This window comes from Drosophila grimshawi, unplaced genomic scaffold, assembly GCF_018153295.1.
Source record: "Drosophila grimshawi isolate 15287-2541.00 unplaced genomic scaffold, ASM1815329v1 contig_848, whole genome shotgun sequence".
Lineage (NCBI taxonomy): Eukaryota > Metazoa > Arthropoda > Insecta > Diptera > Drosophilidae > Drosophila > Drosophila grimshawi.
In genome coordinates, this window is record NW_025063692.1 from 14,502,122 (window position 1) to 14,522,188 (window position 20,067).

The 20,067-nt window shown below is 39.1% G+C and overlaps 1 protein-coding gene across 1 annotated transcript; it reads left to right on the top strand.

Moving 5' to 3' along the window:
• Positions 1-17,441: 17,441 nt before the first annotated feature.
• LOC6565086 (obg-like ATPase 1) lies at positions 17,442-19,863 on the top strand. The gene is made up of 6 exons (XM_001991879.3): positions 17,442-17,492; positions 17,550-17,557; positions 17,688-17,909; positions 18,548-18,608; positions 18,667-19,048; positions 19,131-19,863. Exons 3-6 carry the CDS (start codon positions 17,729-17,731, stop codon positions 19,698-19,700), a joined length of 1,194 nt encoding a protein of 397 aa, XP_001991915.1. The 5' UTR covers positions 17,442-17,492; positions 17,550-17,557; positions 17,688-17,728; the 3' UTR covers positions 19,701-19,863.
• Positions 19,864-20,067: the final 204 nt, after the last annotated feature.

The following is a 20,067-nucleotide window of genomic DNA, read 5'->3' on the forward strand; positions in this document are numbered from 1 at the left end:
CATAGCGGACACAGGACACAGTACACAGTACACAGGATAACAGACAGAGAGACAGGATAGAGAACAAGAGACAGGCAAACAACTGGCAAAGGGCAACCGCATCCCCAGAACAGTTTGTCAGTTACATGAAGTTGACATTTATGCGTGTTATTGTTATTATTGTGAAGGCCCCTGGCCAGGAGCTGCCCGTCTCTATTCTCCCGTCACCGACTCCCATTGAGAGCGTATCAATTACTTGGCCAAACAATAACTTTTATGCAACATTCAATGCTTGACTTTTTTTTTTTTTTTTTATTTTCTTTCTCATCTTTTGATGCATGAATGTGTGGCACTTTTTTTTTGCCATCCACAATTGTTGCCGGCTGCCTGCCTCGTCCTGGGGTCCTGTGGCCAATATTGACTTTTTTCATTGTTGTTGCAATTTTTTCAATTTATGGCACGTTTTATCCGATGGACACTCGCACAAATGGCAACTCTCTTCGGCATTGCCTTTGTTGGTCAATGCGGCAAATTTGCTTTTTTATTAACAACTTCCTGGAAGTCTCTATTATGACGAACCGAGTTACAGAAGCTGCCACTAAGAGAAAACTATCTTGGCGGTACCTTTGACAAATCGCTACAGATAAGTGTAAAAAACGTTTAAAGTCCAAGTTGTAAGTATTCAGCAACAAATGAAAAATGTGTACATTATCTTTAGTTTGATTTTGTTAATTGTGCCTTATTGTTTTCTCATTTGCAGTAGATATTTATGATACACTGTGATTTCAATATAATATTTTATTTATTTTATTTTATATAAATCGAACTTATATTATATTTGCCTAAAAATTGACTATTGGGTTCGATTTGTTTTCGTTCATATATACTTGAATGAAACGTGGTCTTTGGTATTATTGTTTGGTATATATATATATATATATATATAAGTGGGAGCGTGCAAGTATGTATGGAAATATTTGATTAGTTACATACTTGCTTACAGAGACTAAGTCTTCACTGTACAGATGTGTAGTTACTACGCTAATCAACTTTAGAAATATGCATGTGTATTCAATAGTATTTAAGCTGTATATTAAGATAATTGTTCATTATTCTTTTGAATAATAATACTCATATCTAATAAGTTAGATTGCTTAGGTAATTGCTTCCAAATATAAATGCTGTATTAATCGAGAGGATTTAACAAAGTGATGAAGTTTTAAGCAGGACAAAAACGTATCTTTTTCTTTGTAAAAGTTAGTTGATCTTTTTAAGATCAGCTGGAATCAAAAACATTTGAATATTTAATTATTATTGGTGAAGCTATCAAATAAGCAAGTTTGGTTGAAGTCAAGCAGATGCTAGTATTTCGCACGATTTCAACTACAATGATTAATAATTTAAATGAAAACTTACAAACAACCCATATGAAAAGCTATTGTAATGAAATTGTATTCGGCAAGCTGCAATTTTCGAATAAATTAAACGTTTGACAAAATGTGTGTGTGTAGAGTAATAATATATGAAAAAAGAGATGAGCATTCAACAATGAAAAAATAAATAAACATGCCTGGCATATGTGATTACTGCAAACAAATGCGGTAAATGCGAAATAGAGAATGTGGATGAGATAATGAGCATGTTCAAGGTATGTGCTTTGTGCCATGGATGCAATAACAATAATAAAAATATGAAAAAAAAAAAACTAACTAACAGATATGGCCGTTGCTACAAACTGTCAACGGAACGGTTGCCACGCCCACAATGTTCCCCCACCATGCAGCGTCTGACCAGCATTGTTGCTCATGTTGTTGCTGTTGTTGTTGTTTGAGTTGTGCTCGAGCTAAACTGTAATTACGCGGTTAAGTTAATAACACATTTTCCAACTTGTTTTTCCTTTTTTGTTTTTTGTTTTTGTTCTTTTTTGTATTTTTTTGTATTTTTTTGTATTTCTATTCATAGTCGTTGCTACTGATAGATACGCATAGTTACCAATAGCACAACCTTCGCCCCCAGCGCCAGAACCAGCTACTGAGCTCCAATCTACCGTCGAATTGGGCACCAGCCAACGGTTGTTTGTTATGGCTGCCCATCGCACCGAGCTGCGATTGCTGATTGGCCAGCTCTCTTCGTCTGCCCTCAGCCTGAGTCATGTCGCAGCTCTCAGCACTCATTTGCAACAGTTTGCCCGGGGTAAGAGGCACAAATCTCTTGGCCATCTGTGATCGCTGTGCCATGCTTGATAGATTCTTTATAAGCGTTTCCTCTTTGCGGTTTGCTACTCAAAAAGCGAACATGCATTTCTAGCTGCAAATTGAAAAGAGAAAAAAGAATAAAAAATGAACAAATACAAACTGCATTTGGCTGTCTCCGACTTGGTCTGGTCATTGCATGCATGTCTTTTGTATGCCCGCTTTAATTGCACTCGAAAACGTGGACAGGCTTTGTCATAGACATAGAACTCTGTGCACGGCATGGGAATAGGCAATGCAAATGGCATTGGTATCTACAACAACATCGGCATCTTTTTGAGGCGCAGTCACGCACATGGCACAAATGGCAGACGGCCAAAACGGGCCAACCCTTTTACCAACCCAGCATCGGAAAAAACACACCTTTCCATCAATGACCTGTATGTATGTATATGTATATATAATTGGATCCTTAACCACATCTGCAACTGAAAATGCATGTGACGACCCAAAGAGCTCTACTTGTCCACACAGCTACACAGGTATTAATTCTTTTCAAGCCTAAAGGAATTGTCGTAATTGAATTCTGCGAACATTTTTACGTCTTTTAATAATCGTGAGTACGAAAAGTCAATTTAAGCAGATACAAAAGTTTGTAATCTATAATTAATAGTATTTTTTGTGGACGAGAGTTACACTTAATTTAATAACTATTAAGCCAATATGTCAACAAGTTGCAGAGAAAACAAATAATTGTGAATCGACTCTTTCAGCCAATTATCTTGGTCATTGAATACAATAATGCACTTTGCTCGACGAATGGTTGCAAGTAAATATATTAATTCATTAATTAACGGAAAGAACGGAAAAAGTGCAGTAATTGAAAGGCTCGTCCATCAATTTTAACATATATATTTTAACTATAAATTAACATTTTAATGACAAGCAGCGGCTTTTTAAAGCAAAATACATTAATCATGTGTGAATATAATATATAAGACATACATATATAAGACATACATACATACAAATTTATATATATGTACATATATTGGCTTAAATTTGCATAGCCTTTGAAATTTGAGGCAGGTTAACATGGAAAATTTCAATCCAGTTAGAATTTCAGAAGCTGATTCTTTGTCTCCTTTCCTCTGTCATCGGCTTATCCGTCCAATTGTCCAACTACCCATCGGCATCGGGGGTAAGCGCATCAAGACCGAAGCGCCCACACAATTACAAGCGGATGGTGCACGCCCCTCCCCCTTGGCCAGGCGACAGAACGCCTCCCATTTCAAAATCATATTATAAGTAAATATGTATGTATTTAAGGAAAAAAAGAAAAAGGATTACAAGGCTGAATTGCTGAGCCTGATTAGTTGACGTTGACACGTTCCAGGGAGCGGAGTGGCACAGAACATTAAATAAACGCTTCGCCCAGCCTCATAATTGTTAAATTGTGATTGTGTAGAGAGAAGTGTAGTTCGAGTTGGAAGTGTGTGTATGAATGTGTACCCACACACACACACACACACACACGTACACACACACACAGTTGTGAACAAAGCACATTTGGCGAAGGCGGCTTCAGAGGCTGGACGGGTGTGGCAGCGTGCGCGAGTGCGAGAATGATCCTGTTGCAAGGACGAGGACGAGGACGAGGATAAGGATGAGGAGAACGATGGCGATGACGATGACGAGGTGCAAAACTATGGGACCAGCTGGGTGTACGCCCAGTGGCTGGCTGGCAGCCGGCCCATTTCTGGCGCGCGTTTTGCATTTGTGCAGCGATTCATTTGGCGGGCGGGCGTGTCACGCCCCCATGTGTGTTAATATATATGTGTGTGTCTGTGTGTGTGTGTGTGTGTGTGTTTATATGCATGTATGTAGGACAAACGCGCTGCCTGTCACATGTCAAACCGGAAGTGTGCAAAAATTAACTGAGAAAAAAAGGAAAACCAAACAAAACAAAAGGGGCGCAGGCGAGCGAGATTTGCTTACTCCATTTCTCACTCCTATCTCTATCTCTCTCTCTCTCTCTCTCTCTCTGTCTCTCTCTGTCTCTCTCTCTGTCTCTCTCTCTCTCTCTCTCTGCCTCTCTGTTGCACTCACTCACTCCCTGTCTGTTAGTGCGTGTGTTTCGTTGTAATTACGTCTGCGCAGTTGGCTACGAGAGGACTCGGCATCTAGCACCCTTTTGACGCCTGCAACGACAATGCACTAATATAATTATAGAGCCGGCCTGGGCCAACCCCGGAAGCGCTTTCATCAGCACCCAAATATCCTAAGCATCCTGGACGGGGTGCCAAAGCTTTGTGCGCCTGCGCTCCTGCTGCTGCTGCTGCTGCTCATGTTGAGAGCGGAAGTCAAGTTCTAGTCCTTGATGGATGGGCTTCAGAATGCATGATGGCACATGCCGAAAATCAACTATGAATCTGCCGCATCACAATCTCGCCATCTTTCTCAGTGTGTGTGTGTGTGTGTGTGTGCAACGTGTAATTATCAAAACAATGCGCGAGTATCGGTTTTCACGCATCCTGTCGAGAGACCAGCTCCTAGCTCTTCTCTGGACTCTGCACCCAGTCCTTGCCTGCAGCTGCCTGAATTCGAGTGTGTTTTTATTGTTGGCTTGCGCGTCCTCTTGAAAGTCCCCTACCGAAAATACAGTTGCCAGTTGCCATATAATTTGATTTAGGAATTTAAATTATTACTACAAAATATTGCGTCATTGTTTGCTATTCTCAAAACTACAAAGATCGATTATCTCAACCCCAGGCTAAGGCAGCGAGCCAAGCAGCACGTGCGAATCTCTCACTGTCTCTCTCTCTCTCTCTCTCTCTTTCTCTGGGAAGACAATGTGTGCTTAGTGTATGATGAATGTCCTTGGAGGACTTTGTTTGCCACTCAAATTATTATAAGGTTCTTATAAAATAGATTCACATTTGCTTAAAATGCGTTGCGTATATCCCTTGATGAGTGATTCTTTCTATACATCATATATACGTACATATATATATATACACATTTATACATATATACATATAAGAACCGAAGTAGTTTCACAACTCAAAGTTTGTGACTATCGGAATCGGCACTTAAAGTATAAGTTTCGTCTTTCAGGCCAAACTCAGTTTGATTATCAAAAATAGTTCACGAACTGCAAGACAGATTTTTGCATTTCATGAAAATTGCTTTATTTATATTTGAATCCGAAATTGATGTATTTTATTTATATTTGCTTATTACAAATTAAACATTTTAAAATTCATTCATTTGTTTGTATCTTTATTCCGCTGTTTGTTGGTTTATTATCATTTCAGCAATGTTGTGGTGCATATGTCAGTAACTTAATTAAATTAAATTAGTAAGAAATCCTTTTAAAATCGATTATTTGTATTATTTGTTAGGCGAGTGTGATCCACAAGCTAAGTTGACATGAGTGAAACTTAATAATTAATATGTATGCATAGTAAAGAGATTTATTCACGCTCCTTAGGCAGGTCAATCCGTGGATTTGTGTATATATCTGATGCATCTAAAGAATATGGACATTCCATTTAATAGCGCAAGTAGTTATCTATCTGGTACTATCTGTGTCCAGTGCAGCACGAAGCAACACAACGAAATTGCTGGTAAATGTGAAAAATCAGTAGCAGCAACAAAAGTACCAACAACAACAAAATCAACAACAACCAGTTGCAATAAGTAACAATTTCCACGAATACCGGAGCTTAATAACACAACAAAATGCATTTAATAAGCAACTGCAAATGGCAAACTGGCAAATTCAAACTGAGCTGAGCTGAACTGAACTGAACTGAACTGAACTGGTAGAGCAAGTGCACCAGAAATGGAGAAGAGTGGCGAAATCGGTTGGTTGTGGTACACGAGAGGGGGACTGGAGAGGTAGCAAGACCGGGAAGACTGGGCAAGAAACGGGAGCTGGTCCAAGCAGCCGAGCCCAATGCGAATGTGCGATGATCGTTTCCTGTCGATAAGATGCCCCTAATAACAATTTTTGCTAACCTCCAATGCAAACCCGGAGCCACAGCCACAGTCGCAGCCAGTACCAGGGCCAAGTCCGAGCCCAAGCCGGTTGCCGAGAGCCTGCAGCTTATAATCACGACCAACGGCAGCAACAATCGCGCAAATTATCATAAAATTTGAATAACAACAACCCAGCGCCAACATAGGCGATCTCACAACGAAGCACGGATGCCCTACAGATGCTCCCACTTTCCTCGTTTTTCATAAAAAAGAATAAACTAAAAGGGTTCCATTGCATAAAACCACTTCTTTATATACAAATGTGTTTTGTTTATATTCTTGATCAGCTCAATAGCCAAGTCAAATGCAATGCAATTCTATACATATTATTATATTTTCGCCCAGCTGATTGGCTTGGATTACTATAAAGTTAATCGGTTGCAATTTAAGTGTCAAACTCGAATCAATAATTATACAATGATGCTAGAAGAGGATTGGTCAGATTTGATCAAAGTCAGAGAAGTGTTTAAAAATAGCTGATTTTTACAGATACATACTGAAAGTAATCCGAGAAGCACAGGGCTCATTATAAAACTGGCTCATTTTGATCAAAATCGCCAACAATCAATATAAGATACAATTGCTGAATTATAGTTGACATTTAACAACATTATCTCATATTGCTCGTTTGCTATTATAATTGACAATAATTCAAATACAATTTCTTAATGGTAAGGACTGTTGGCTTATTAGTTAACAAAATTAATATATCTTTTAATATATGATATGATTAATGTCAACCTTAACTACGTAATTAGCATACTATCCAACACACATGTGTAGCAAGTGCGTTAGGTGCAAGCTGCATGGCAAATTCATTGTATCCTTTATTGAGTGTGAGCAAAAAGCAACTTTTCGCAATGGCTGCCTCATGTGTAACAACAGAAGTCGTCGAGAGTCGTTGCGTCGCATCTTGCCAGAAAATACCCGATGCCAGTAACAAACGGCAACCAGTTTACTGCCACAAGCAAACAATGCAATGGCCTGGATGCAGGGGCAGCAGGCGGCGGATTGCTGCTGCGGCGGGGAGTGGCTCCGCTTGGTTTGCATGCCACAAGCAAATAAAACGCAAATACACGCACAAAATGGTAAACAGCAACACTAACAACATCAACAGCAACAGCAACAACAAATAACTAGCAACAACATCGCGACAGCTTTGGCGGCCATTGCGCTGGCTTCGACGTCGACGGCGGCTGCGCAATGGCGACGACTGCAACTTTGGGCTTGGCAAGCCAAACGTCGTCGTCGTTGCTGTTGTCTGCCTGGCTTGGCTTGGTTTGGTTTGGCTGCTTTCTGGGCTTGCGTGCCAAGTGGCAATCAGTCGCATTGAAGGCGTTGTCCATTTTTTGTCCGAGACCGCAGCGTCGTTTTCGCCTTCTTCTCTCCAATCGCAAAACGTTGCTCGCTGCGCTGCTCGCTGCTGGCTGCTGGCTGTTCGCTGTTGCGTTTCAGCTTTTGCCACTCGCTTGCGTTCTCTCTCTCTCTCTCTCTCGCTCGCTCTCGCTCTCTCTCTGTCTACCTCCCCCATGCGTTGTTTTTCTAGCTGTAGCTCGTTCTCTTTCTCTTCATCAACGATTGTTGCCATTTTGAACGAAACTGGGGCCGTAGATTCCGAGACCGAGACCGAGCCGAGCCCGAACCCCAGGCCCGAACCCATGCGCGAGCCCGAGCCCGAGTCGTAGCCCGAGAGAGAAATGCGTCATTTCAAGAAAGCCAAATATACAATAAAAAACAACAAACAAAAACAGCAAAAACCACAACAACAACAACAGGTTATAGTAATAATAAGTCCAATTATAGTTTGAATGTTGATTAGTGGCTTATTTCGCTGCTGCTCTACACTTTTCTTCGCATTTCTTTCGTTTGGCTTAACCGTTAGTTAGTCGATGACGGCTTGGCCTAAGTGGCTGCAACACTCATGTTTTCAGTAGGCAACACTCAATACATGATTAAGCTTCTGATTGAATGGCTGCTGCTGGTTAAATCCGCATTGCCTAAGTGATTGAATTGCGTGGCGAAAAGGTGATCGTGGCCAAAAGCAGACGACTGCTTTTGGCCACGATCAATTTCCACTGAACGGCACACATAGCTAAAGGAAAAGGGGGAAAATCAATATTTGAATGCTTTAAAAATAGTTTCGATTGGGTTAGATTGTATTATTATATTAGTAATAACTTAATATCATTTTGCTTAGAGGCATTTAAAATTATTCTTATACATTGCATAAAACGGTAAGAAAATTGAATAGGCAAATATATTAAATAAATATATAATAAACAATAATATATTACAAGTTGGACTTTGATATTTTTAACAACTTTTCTTAAAATTATGTTTCGGAAAATTAAAAAAAAAAACATCTTTCACTATACATTTCACACAATTTTAATAAGAAAAAATAAAACAATTTAAGAAAATTCGAAGTCGAAAATAATAATAATTTATAGTTTTGTTTCTGGTTCTCGAAATTCGAAATGAATATTTGTTGCCAAGTTAGGTCAAGTGTATTCAAAGTCGACTACGGGACTGAATAATGCTCTGCTCGAGTCGAACTCTACTTCGTCATTATTGGCTCGGCCATCCAATGGTGCAATGGTGTCAATTAAAAGGTGTGGAAAATGTTGACTTAACATGCAAAACAACAATTTAAATCTGGCGTGCTGGACTACCACAGATGGTGTTCGGGCAAGGACGGCAAATGGAATTGGTGTGGAGTGGAGTGGAGTGGAGTTATGCCTTATCTGCCTCTCACTGTGCCCGCTGCACACACATACCATATTTTTATTTTTTTGTGTTTTGTTTGGTTTTGTTTTGGCTTGGCCATAATTGGAACATTTCATTAATGATCATGCACCGGACGGGAAATGCAGCCACAAAAAGGGGGCGACAAAAGTCAAAAGAAGAAATTGCATGCGATTTGTGCAAATTGCTTGACGATTCAGAAAGAGAAGGCAACGTGGCCACAAAAAATTACAATTCGCTGCTGCTGGAAAAGTCCCACAACAACAAATAACAACAAGCAACAACAACAAACGACAACTGGCAACTGCAAAATGGCGCGCGTGTTTTCCTCGAAAGTAATTAAAGCAAGAGAGAGCAGAATGTGGCCTGGTTTGGGAGCTGCAAGTGGAAGCTTGAGTTGTAGCTGGAGCCAGAGCTGGTGGTGGCGGTGGTGGTGGTGGAGATGGTAATGGTGCTGGTGCTGGTGATGGTGGTGTAGCTGGACTTATTACTTGGAGCTGCGACTCCTTTTGGCTTGAAGTGGGTTTACTGCTACAGCTACCGGTCTTGCTTTTGCTTTTGCTTTGCTTTGCCTTGCTTTGCGTTTCGTTTCGGGCCACTTTACATGGCCAAGCACCTAACCCATCCCACAGCTCTTGCAAATTTGTTGGCCATTTTAATGGCCGTCATCGTCGTCGTCGTCGTCATCGTCGTTTGGGGTGTTCAACCAACTGCAATTATGGTGCGCTGTATATATTTTTTGCTCTTGCTGCCGTTTTTGTTTTTTTTTGTTTTCTTCAGCGCAATAATTTGCCGCTCTGTACATTAAATGAATTTAATGAATGCGGTCCTATTAACTTTTTTGCTCTGCCGTCGCGTCGTCAGAGCCGCTGGTTTTTCTACAACTGCCAACTTGTTGTTCTTGTTGCTGTTGTTGTTGTTGTTGTTGCTGTTGCTGCTGCTATTGTTACTAATAATAAAAGCAGCCGCTGTTCCTGGCATCTGAATTTCAAATTCAGCTTCAATTTAATTTTTATTGCCGCATTTTTGATGTTTCACAAAAATATGAATGTGTTCTCTGAAAATTGTTGGCTTCCACGTCAACGCCGAAACTTTATTATTATTTATTATTATTTTTGTTTTTTTTTGTTTTTTTTTTTTGCAGTGTATGGTCAGTTTGACCGGCTCCTGCGGCGGCTGCAGCTCTAATTGCTCTTCAAAATGGTGGCCCCATGGTTATGCGCCATTGCCAACGGCATCGATGTGAAGAAGCAGAGAGCGACATAAACAGGGGGAAGACAAGCAAGGAAGCACCTTGAAATCTACGAAAGAATGATCAATAATTTTGAGATAACATTTTGCTAATATTCAAATGATTACTTTTTGTGAAATATGCAAAGAAAAAACTAAACAAAACTGAAAAAAAAGGAATACATACTTCTGTTTCTCATCTTAAATAAAGAATTTTAAACTCAATTAAAGATCTATAACTCAAATCAAGAATATGTTCTTCAAAATGGGACTGAATATGAGAGGCAAAAAGACAACATACGAGTACATTGATTGTTGATATGTGTTGTACTCGATTATACCCTCAAGTTGCTGGCTTGCTGGTTATTTTTCTTATTGCTGCATGTAGAAAAAAAGGTTAGAATAGAAAATAAAAAGGTTAACTTGTTGAAAGAATATGCACTTTTATGTATTCAGATACAGATATTACAATTTGAGGTATGGCAAACATCAAATACTCGTGACTGTCATGCAAAATGCAACCATTCGAGTGAAAGGCACATTCCCCCACAGATCCCGATGCAGTTGCATCTGCTACCAAATTACATGTTGCAGCAAATACCGCAAACAAAAAAAAAAAAAAACGGAACAGAAAATTGAATATATTTAAAAGTAAAAGAAGAGACAAACTACAAAATAGTATAAGAACAACAAGGGTACTCCTCAAAAAGCAAACGGAAAGAACTAATGCCCAAAAAAACAAAAGATCGTCAAGGAGTTGCTGCTGAGGAGCAAGGCGACGAGACGGGGAGACACATTGCAGGAGAAATTGAATGGAATAGCAAAGGTGCGATAAACTCAGATGCACACAGCAAAATATCTATGCATATATATAAATGTATATAAATTATTTTAAAATATATGTATGTAGTATGTGCAGCCATTGTTATGGAAAGATCTGACACCGGAACGAGACCGATCACAAAAAAATATCCGTTTATATACACACATAAATATATATGTACATATGTATGACGGAAAATGTGGGCGTTGCCCTCATGACTCCCCTTGCCACACGGCTGAAATGGAAATCGTAATAAACGCACAAATAATCATAAAAAAAAGAACTGAACTGGGAAAACAATAATAAAAAATAACATTTGGCACACACACACACGCACACACACACACACAGATCGAAAACTGTTGGTGGAAATGGAAATTGAAACCACCCCTTAGGTTGTAGCAGAGACTGAGGTTGACCCCGTCACCGTTCCCCGCACCGCAGCCAGTTTCTGTTCCCCTTCATGCACCCTAAAAATGACATCATAAAAGAATTATAAATACTTATTAGATGTGTGAGTTTTAGAATTATCCATCTCTCTCTATCAACTTCGATAGTTACTCCCGCCAGCACGTGACCAGATCCTCCATCCAACATCCTGACCAGTACCCAAGCATTCCCCCAGCCTCATTTAGGTGCCCACCCGTCGTCTCGCCAGAATTATCGCATTAAGCCATTATCACCGCAGGATATAAATCAGGCAGCGATAGTTTGGAAAGCGCGGCGAATAGACTAATCGTTTAGATCTACAGATTTGCGGTCTAACTAGCTCAGCAGTAGGAGAAGATTGAAGCAAACCAAAAAAAAAGACAACACTTCAAATTTGTTAATGCGATCTTAGTGCTTCTAATACTCTCTTAATAATGCGAAAACTAGTCTTTTGCGTCTTCAACATTTCAATCAGTGTTCGACTTAAAAGTCCGTTTCCCCTTTGTGGAGACGATGACTTCCTTCACTAAAAACATCGCAACCATGGAACAGACTAACTCTGGCTTACGCAAAAGTTGTGCATTAAAAAAGAAATTGTCCCTCAAATGAATTTTGGCTCATTTATCAAAATATCGGTTGGAAGATATATCATATTATGTACATGTACATGATATATAATTTTTAAGCACACATAAAATGTTTGTTGTTCAGTTGTAGCTCTGAAATTCAATTTGCATATATCAAGGAAAAAAAATGGTAAAAGAAAGATGATTTTTTTTTTAATAAATCGAGAAAATACAAGTAAGCTTTGTACCAAAAGTTTTATATGAAAGTTTTAGTCTGCAATTTAGGCACTTTTTTGGATTTCACTTCACACTCGTTTCGTGGAAAGAATATGGCTTATTTTTTACGCATTTTCTGACAAATTTTACATCGGGCTGACAGCCGACATAACCTAGGATATATAAAAAAATAACTATTAAAATAGTGTGAAATCAGGCATATACCAGCTGCTAAAGTATGGAATGAAGAGTGTATGAATATATATTGGTCTGACTGTACGTTATGGACTTGATCCATGACTTTAACTTGGATTTTTGTTGTCAGCACTCTATATAGGGATGCCATAATAAGTATTAGAGTAAGGCTTAGGGCATCTTTAATGATCTTTAGATATTTATATGTGATTTACAAATAATTCTTTGAACTCAAATCTGAAAATACTTGCAAAGTCGTATTACTTTTTACTTGATTCAAGAAATATGTAGTAGCAACTCTAAAATCATTATTTTTGCTGTCCACTTTTGAATGAACGATGTTGCAGTTGTTGCATTTATTTTGAATGTTTATTGATTAATTATTAATAAGTAAAAAATCTTTATTAAGTTAATACTATCGCAAACAATGAAATTGAAACAACATATATATATATTTTTTTGTTTTTATTTCTTAAAAAGCATTTATATTTTAAACATTAATCAACCTTCTGAAAGGTTATAAAACATTAATTTGTCAAGGAACCAATGATGACTGGAGCTTAAACATAAGGATGGGCTTAACAGATAATACATAACATTAAATATTACATTTGTTGCTCAATTTAATTTAAACGTACAAGAGTTCCGGGGCCACTGGTGTGGAGATGCTTTAATCTGCGGCGAGCCAAGTGTGCAAGCCAAAGGGTTGACATGGTTATGCAACCGGCCATTGTCACGACTCGTATGTCGATTTATTTCTTGCATAGTTGTTGGAAGGCCGAAGTCATTAGGAGATGTCTCTAAGCACCTTGTTCTGCAAAAGTTGAATTTGTTTTACTCAAGATTGTGCAGCTGTGCTCCCAAATGGAATTCCGTATGCTCATGTGGGCATGAGAAATAACATATATGAAATAAATATTAATGTGTAGTTAAAATGTATTTTGTTGTTTTCATTATACATGTGTGTGTGTGTGTGTGTGTGTGTGTGTGGGCGCGTACTACATAATTTGTATCTCCATAGAAGTCGCTCTTTGCATATTGTTTGTTAATTAACGGCATTTAATTGCCTTTTATTGCGCTTAATTATCACAAGCGATATGAGCCATTGTGAACCATGGTGGCAGGGCGGAATAGTTGGTTAGTTGGATAGATGGGTAGCTGCTCCACCTTTGGCCCGCCCGCACGGCCATGGATATGGACATACCACAGATGATGACAGACAGAGAAAAAGTTAGCGAGAGAGAGAGAGAGAGAGAGAGAGACAAAGAGAGCGCTGACCGGCCTGACCGGAACGTAGTATGTAGTTGCTTATGCGGCCCATAAATTTCTATATCTACTCACACACACACACACATGTACACACATAAATATATATATGTGTACATTCCGCATGACCCTGACTGTAATTGCTGCTTTTCATTGGCGTTGCACCCGCTTTTAATTTGCCAAATTAGCAACGAGCCTGAGAGCGTTGCCAATAGGCTACCCACGCAACAGACAGGTGGACGGACTGACTGGCTGACTGACTGACTGACTGGCTGGATGCCTGGCTGCCTGGCTGCCTAACTAACTAACTAACTAACTATTCATACTCCAGCCCCTGCCTGCCTCCCAGTATGGTTATAATTATACACATACATGGCAACGCCTCGCATACAAAATGCTAATACTCGCATTATACTACTCAGCTCACTTTGTATTTGTATTTAATATTCGTTCTTATTAAGGCATGCGTTGATGTTACGCGGCGTGGGCGTGCCTGCACTCGGCCAGGTGAATTGTGGATGGTGAATGGTGAATATGAATATGAATGTGAGTGTGAATGTGAATGTGCATGTATAACATGGAGTTTCAGTGAATTGAAGTTTGCTGCTTTTCCAGCTTGTTGCCCCAATTAATGAAAGTGTAGCCTCGCATTCAAAAGAAATGTGAAAATTTTCATATTTTATTGCCTCTAATTATAATACTGGTGGCCATAAATTTGCTTTCTTTCAGCTGCTGCCGCACTACGCAAAACACATGCATAAACACAGCACTTGAACACTTCGTCCGCCTCAAACAGCCAATCGGAAGACTTAAGCAACAAACTTCAACGGAAGAAGTTTCAACAATATATATAAGAAATTCAACAAATAACATCAATAAAAACCCTCAGAGACTGACATCTTCTCGACCAGGGAGAACTGTATATATATTTTCGATATTTTGATCAAATATAATCTATAAGGTTGGATAAATATGTAACTATTTATAAGCAGGAAAGTTTATTATCTGATCATTTGTGGAATATTCAATTATGCAAATTATGAGGAAGCATAGATTGCAATTGTATTTGCATATCAACAACATTAATCGAACCTACACATACAAAACTTGTCGAAGTCTAACATTTGCTACAACAAACTAAAGAAATAAACATTTGCTGGGTTGAAAAAAAATGTATGTAAGAATTAAATAACTATTTGAAAATTGTGACTAAATAATTTGTTGTTTTATTTTAATTTTGATTGTCTGACAATTTAAGAAACAAATCTATCTTTTGTAATAACTCCAATTATTATAATAAGCTTTTGTGTTTTAAATGGCAAGCAATTATTAAAAAAAAAATTACTTAATAAGTTAACAGTTGCAAACAGGCGTTAAATTGCCGGCGAGAGCATTGGTATATAAATTTATGTATGTTTATATGTATTTACTTGAATCATTAAAGGTCGTCAATAAATGAACAAACCAAATGTCGTAATTCTATAATCTATAATCGTTAATTCCACTTGAAAAGTTTGTCTAAGAGTTAAGTAAATCGTTTTAAATTGATTCAGTCTCGCAATTGTACGTTAACATAAATACGTACTTATGTATAAATAAAATATTCTCACTTGTTTTCAATTAAATATATTCTAATTTTAAGTTGCATTTTTTAAGTTGGTACTATTCAATGACATTTTATATTTAACTCTTATTACAAAGTCATTATTATGATAATATATAAATAATATATTGAATGAATTAAGATTCCTGAAAATATGCATGCAAATAATTATTTCATCAAATTTGTATACGATGGCGATGCAATTGGGTGAAATTCGAGCATACCTTCGAATAATTTTCGATTTTTATTATATAGCAGACCAAAATCAGATACATTACCCATCTTTCGACATCTCGCAGCTTTTTGGCTAGGCTGTCAAAACAAACTTATTCAATCGAGAAATATTCGATACTTCATGTCCATTGCTGTCACCGTTTTTAATCGTTCTCGGTCTCAACCCAAATTAAACATATATCAAACTTGTGGTTTCCAACTTGTGCAGACGTCATACATCCCTCTGAGGGACAAACATATGCATACAAATATTTAAGTAGCTAACCAAAAACGTTAAGAACCTGTGAGAAAACGTTTTGTGGTTTGCTAGCTGAAGAAACAGAGGGAAACTTTATAGTCTTACGGAATGGCCAAAGGGCCTGACTACGCTCGAACAGCAGTTGGCCGGCTTGGCTTGTGATCCTTGAAGCCCTGCTGCGGTTGCACCACATATAAATTTGTAGACAAATGGATTTTTAAATGTTTCAAAACCGCAGTCCGAAAGAGGTCAAGCTAGCGTAAAATTATGATGAAACCTTCTAGCGTGCATAGGTGACACGATTCACACACACACACACAACATATCTATACACGAATATATATACATATATATATATAATGTACATATATATTTTCATATGCATTACGTCAATATTGGAACAGCTATAAGTCGTATCAGAGAGCAGGCAACACACTCTTTGGACCACGGCGCTTTCTACTCACTCTTAATCGATACACAGGCTACACAAACTGTATATGTATGTGCACACACACACACACACACACACACACACTCACACACACATTCATACACAGAGTAACATACACTTACGCATAACGGTGCTTTTAATTTGAAGGAGTCAATCAAATCAAATCAAATGAAAAGATCAAATCGCTGCTCTCTCTCTCTCTCTCTCTCTCTCTCTGTCTCTGTCTCCCTCTCTCTCGCTCTGTCGCACTCTCATTTTTTAGCTGCTCGTTTCTCTCTGTCTGTATTTAGGATCGTTTGGGAATCGATGGTTGCGTTTCAGTGTGCAATAAAGCTCATGATCGGTCCGCTAATTATGCGTAATTATTGATTATTGCGGGCTTTTCACTAAGCCGCCAAATTGCGAGTACGTGCGTCTGTCTGCGAAGTGACCTTGATTTGACCTTGAAGCTGCTGATCACATTAGCAAAAAATTCCAAAATGCTTTGCGGTCAGCAAAAAAAAAAAAAAAAAAAAAACCCAAAGCTAGTTTCCCAGTGCAATTAAGTTAAGTTTATACAAGTCGATATATATTAATCCATTTGCGCATCTTATAACTTTTTTCTGAGTGTAAGCATCAATCGATTGAGTGGCATATTTCTTGGAAGTGTTGTTATTAAATGAAAATACTTTTAATTTTATTTACTTAATTATAACAACATGTTGTGGCAGATACCTCGCAATATATTACGATTGTCTTTTTGTTATTTGTTAATTTTGACAGTTTATTTTAAATAATAATGAGGCCGTCAGTTTTGGAGTGTGGTCTTCTGCTCCTCCTTTGATGCTATCGATTTCAATGAAGTCTTCATGATTGATTTTTGATGAATAAGAAATTTGACTTACAAATATTTAGTGGACAATTTGATTTCTATATAATGAAATAAATCTATTCTTATTAGTTTAAGCGGCTAGTTGCTGTTGTGCTTGTAGAGAAATTATTTTATTTTTCAGAATTTCCTTTCCGTATTTCTTAATATTTAAAATGCGCGCGCAGTTAGCGCCATCCATTGCCCGCAGTGCCAACTAACAAATTACAAGGTAACACAAAGCTAAATGATATGTTAGAATATCGACAGCAGATGTGTGTGCGGTTGTGCTGGTTGACCGCTGGCGGCGCTTTGCCTGACAGCTGTTTACTGAAATACTCAAATCTCCCTTGCTCTTTCCTTCAACAGCAGTCGGCAGCAGAAGCAGCGTTGCTACGAATTTTATTTAATCTCGACCGGAATCAGGACGAAATGTAAATACATATCAATTAATTTTGAAAAATCGAATAATAAACGAAATCCGTCAACAGATTCGCAGGTAATTATGCTGAATGCTTAATGCGGACAGTCAACAATCAACACAACATTAAAAGGTTAAGGTTATGTTGAATGCTGTTGTGGCCAAAAATGGTAAAAAGCGACGCGACCACAAATTATTTCTGTTGCAGCAACTGCGATATCAACACACAACGCAACACAACAAATCAATATGCCACCTAAGAAGCACGAGGAACACGAACGCAAGCCGCTAATCGGACGCATTGGGACGAATCTTCGCATCGGCATCGTAGGCGTGCCCAATGTGGGCAAGTCAACGTTCTTCAATGTGCTCACCGAGAGCGCTGCTCCAGCGGAGAATTTCCCCTTCTGCACCATTAAGCCCAATGAGAATAAGTATTACCAATTACCATATCTATATACATATACATGTACATATATATATATATATATATATATATATATATATCTATGTATATGTATATGTATATATATAGCGCCGCTGGCAAATATTTATTGCAATAGCAATTTGCGTTGCCTTTTCGGATAATCATTGTAATCAATGGCATTTGAACAATTTTGTTGCTGTTGTTGCCTTTGCCGCAGCTTCCAAGTGGGCGTGTTGCGCACCGTCTCTCAGGCAATGGCAATTTGTCGAATCTAGTTGCAGGCCAAGATTTCAGTCAGCGGCAGCAGGAGCAGGAGCAGCAGCAGCAGCAGCAGCTGCTGCTTCGTATGCAAATTGCGCGCGCGTTTAATTTGAGCGACTTCATTTTGTAGTCTGGCTGAGATGACTCGCGGCTTTTCTCTGTGGTGATTGTAAAAAATTATACAAAATTGCGATGATTGGCCAAGATGGACAGATAGACAGACGGACGGATCGATCGATCGATCGATCGATCGCTCGATTGACCGCCAACAATTGAAAGCGAATTCCCCCAAAAACCCCGAACAAAAATCTCAACTAACATGCTCTTTCTCTCTCTCTTTCTCTCTGTGTATCTGTTTCTTTCTTTTGCATTACCCATACGTCGTGTGCCCGTACCCGATCAGCGTTTCGACTACCTGGTGGAGTTCCACAAGCCAGCCAGGTGAGTAGTGTATTGAGTGTCAAACCGAAAATCGTTAAACTGTATTTACTTTTTGCAGTGTGGTGCCGGCTTATCTAAATGTGGTTGATATTGCTGGGCTGGTCAAGGGCGCCGCCGAGGGGCAGGGGCTGGGTAATGACTTTCTTTCGCATATCAGTGCGTGTGATAGCATTTTCCATTTGTGTCGCGCCTTCGAGGATCCGGATGTGACGCATGTGGAGGGTGAGGTGGATCCAGTGCGCGATTTGGAAATCATTGCGGAGGAGTTGCGTCTCAAGGATGAAGAGAAACTTCTGCAGTGCCTTGACAAGCTGGAGAAGGTTGTTGCCCGCGGCGGCGACAAGAAGCTCAAGCCCGAATACGACTCCATGGTGAAGATCAAAGAGATCTTGGTCGAGCAAAAGCGTCACTTGCGCTTCGAGGATTGGAATGCACACGATGTAAACAATTTTGATAGCATTCTTGCTTATTTAATTGCAACAATTGCATCTCTTTTTGTTTCTGTTTCTGTCTCTGTTTTAGATTGAAACGTTGAACAAGTATTTGTTTTTGACCTCGAAGCCGGCCATCTATTTGGTCAATCTGTCGGACAAGGATTTCATACGTAAGAAGAACAAATGGCTGCCAAAGATCAAGGAGTGGATTGACAAACACGATCCGGGCGCCCTCCTCATCCCCTTTTCGGGCTCATTCGAACAGCAGCTAACCGAAAAGGATGAGCTGGAGCGCAAGGCCTACGAGGAGGAGACGAAATGCAAGAGTCAGCTAGAGAAGATCATTATTACGGGCTATAAGGCACTACAACTGGAATATTTCTTCACTGCTGGGCCCGATGAAGTTAAGGCCTGGACAATACAAAAGGGCACCAAAGCGCCACAGGCCGCTGGACGCATTCACACCGATTTCGAGAAGGGCTTCATCATGGCCGAGGTTATGCATTTTGAGGATTTCAAGGCCGAGGGCAGCGAAGTGGCCGCCAAGGCAGCTGGCAAATATCGCCAGCAGGGTCGCAACTATACCGTCGAGGATGGCGATATCATATTCTTCAAGTTTAACGCCGGAGCTGGTCTGAAGGATGCCAAGAAGAAATGATACCGTCTTGTCGCCTACATCATCATGTGGACCATCCTTTACATGAATTTAATTTTATACTCGCAACTGTTTCGCTTCGCTTGATACGCTTTTCTAATGTCACCCAATTATTGTACTTTTGACCCAGGCGGAAATGCATTTGTGTTTTTATTTTTATTTTGTATGCTGCATGAGTTTTATGTTTCTAATTTCATTGTTAGAAATACCAGCGCTGTGGTTTGGAGAGTAAAATAATTGGTTACAGTATACAAAATAGACTTGAGTCTTTTGAGAGGGGAGTGATTGGTGTGTGTTTGGTCTTCCAGGAATAATGAGAGCGTGTGAAAAACTAAATCACACAACTTGGGAAGGAATTGGAAACTTGAGA

Coding starts and splice junctions, on each gene's coding strand:
- LOC6565086 (XM_001991879.3), top strand. CDS start 17,729: ATGCCACCTAAGAAGCACGAGGAACACGAACGCAAGCCGCTAATCGGA. Junction 18,609..18,666: donor GAGTTCCACAAGCCAGCCAG/GTGAGTAGTGTA, acceptor TACTTTTTGCAG/TGTGGTGCCGGCTTATCTAA. Junction 19,049..19,130: donor AGGATTGGAATGCACACGAT/GTAAACAATTTT, acceptor TCTCTGTTTTAG/ATTGAAACGTTGAACAAGTA.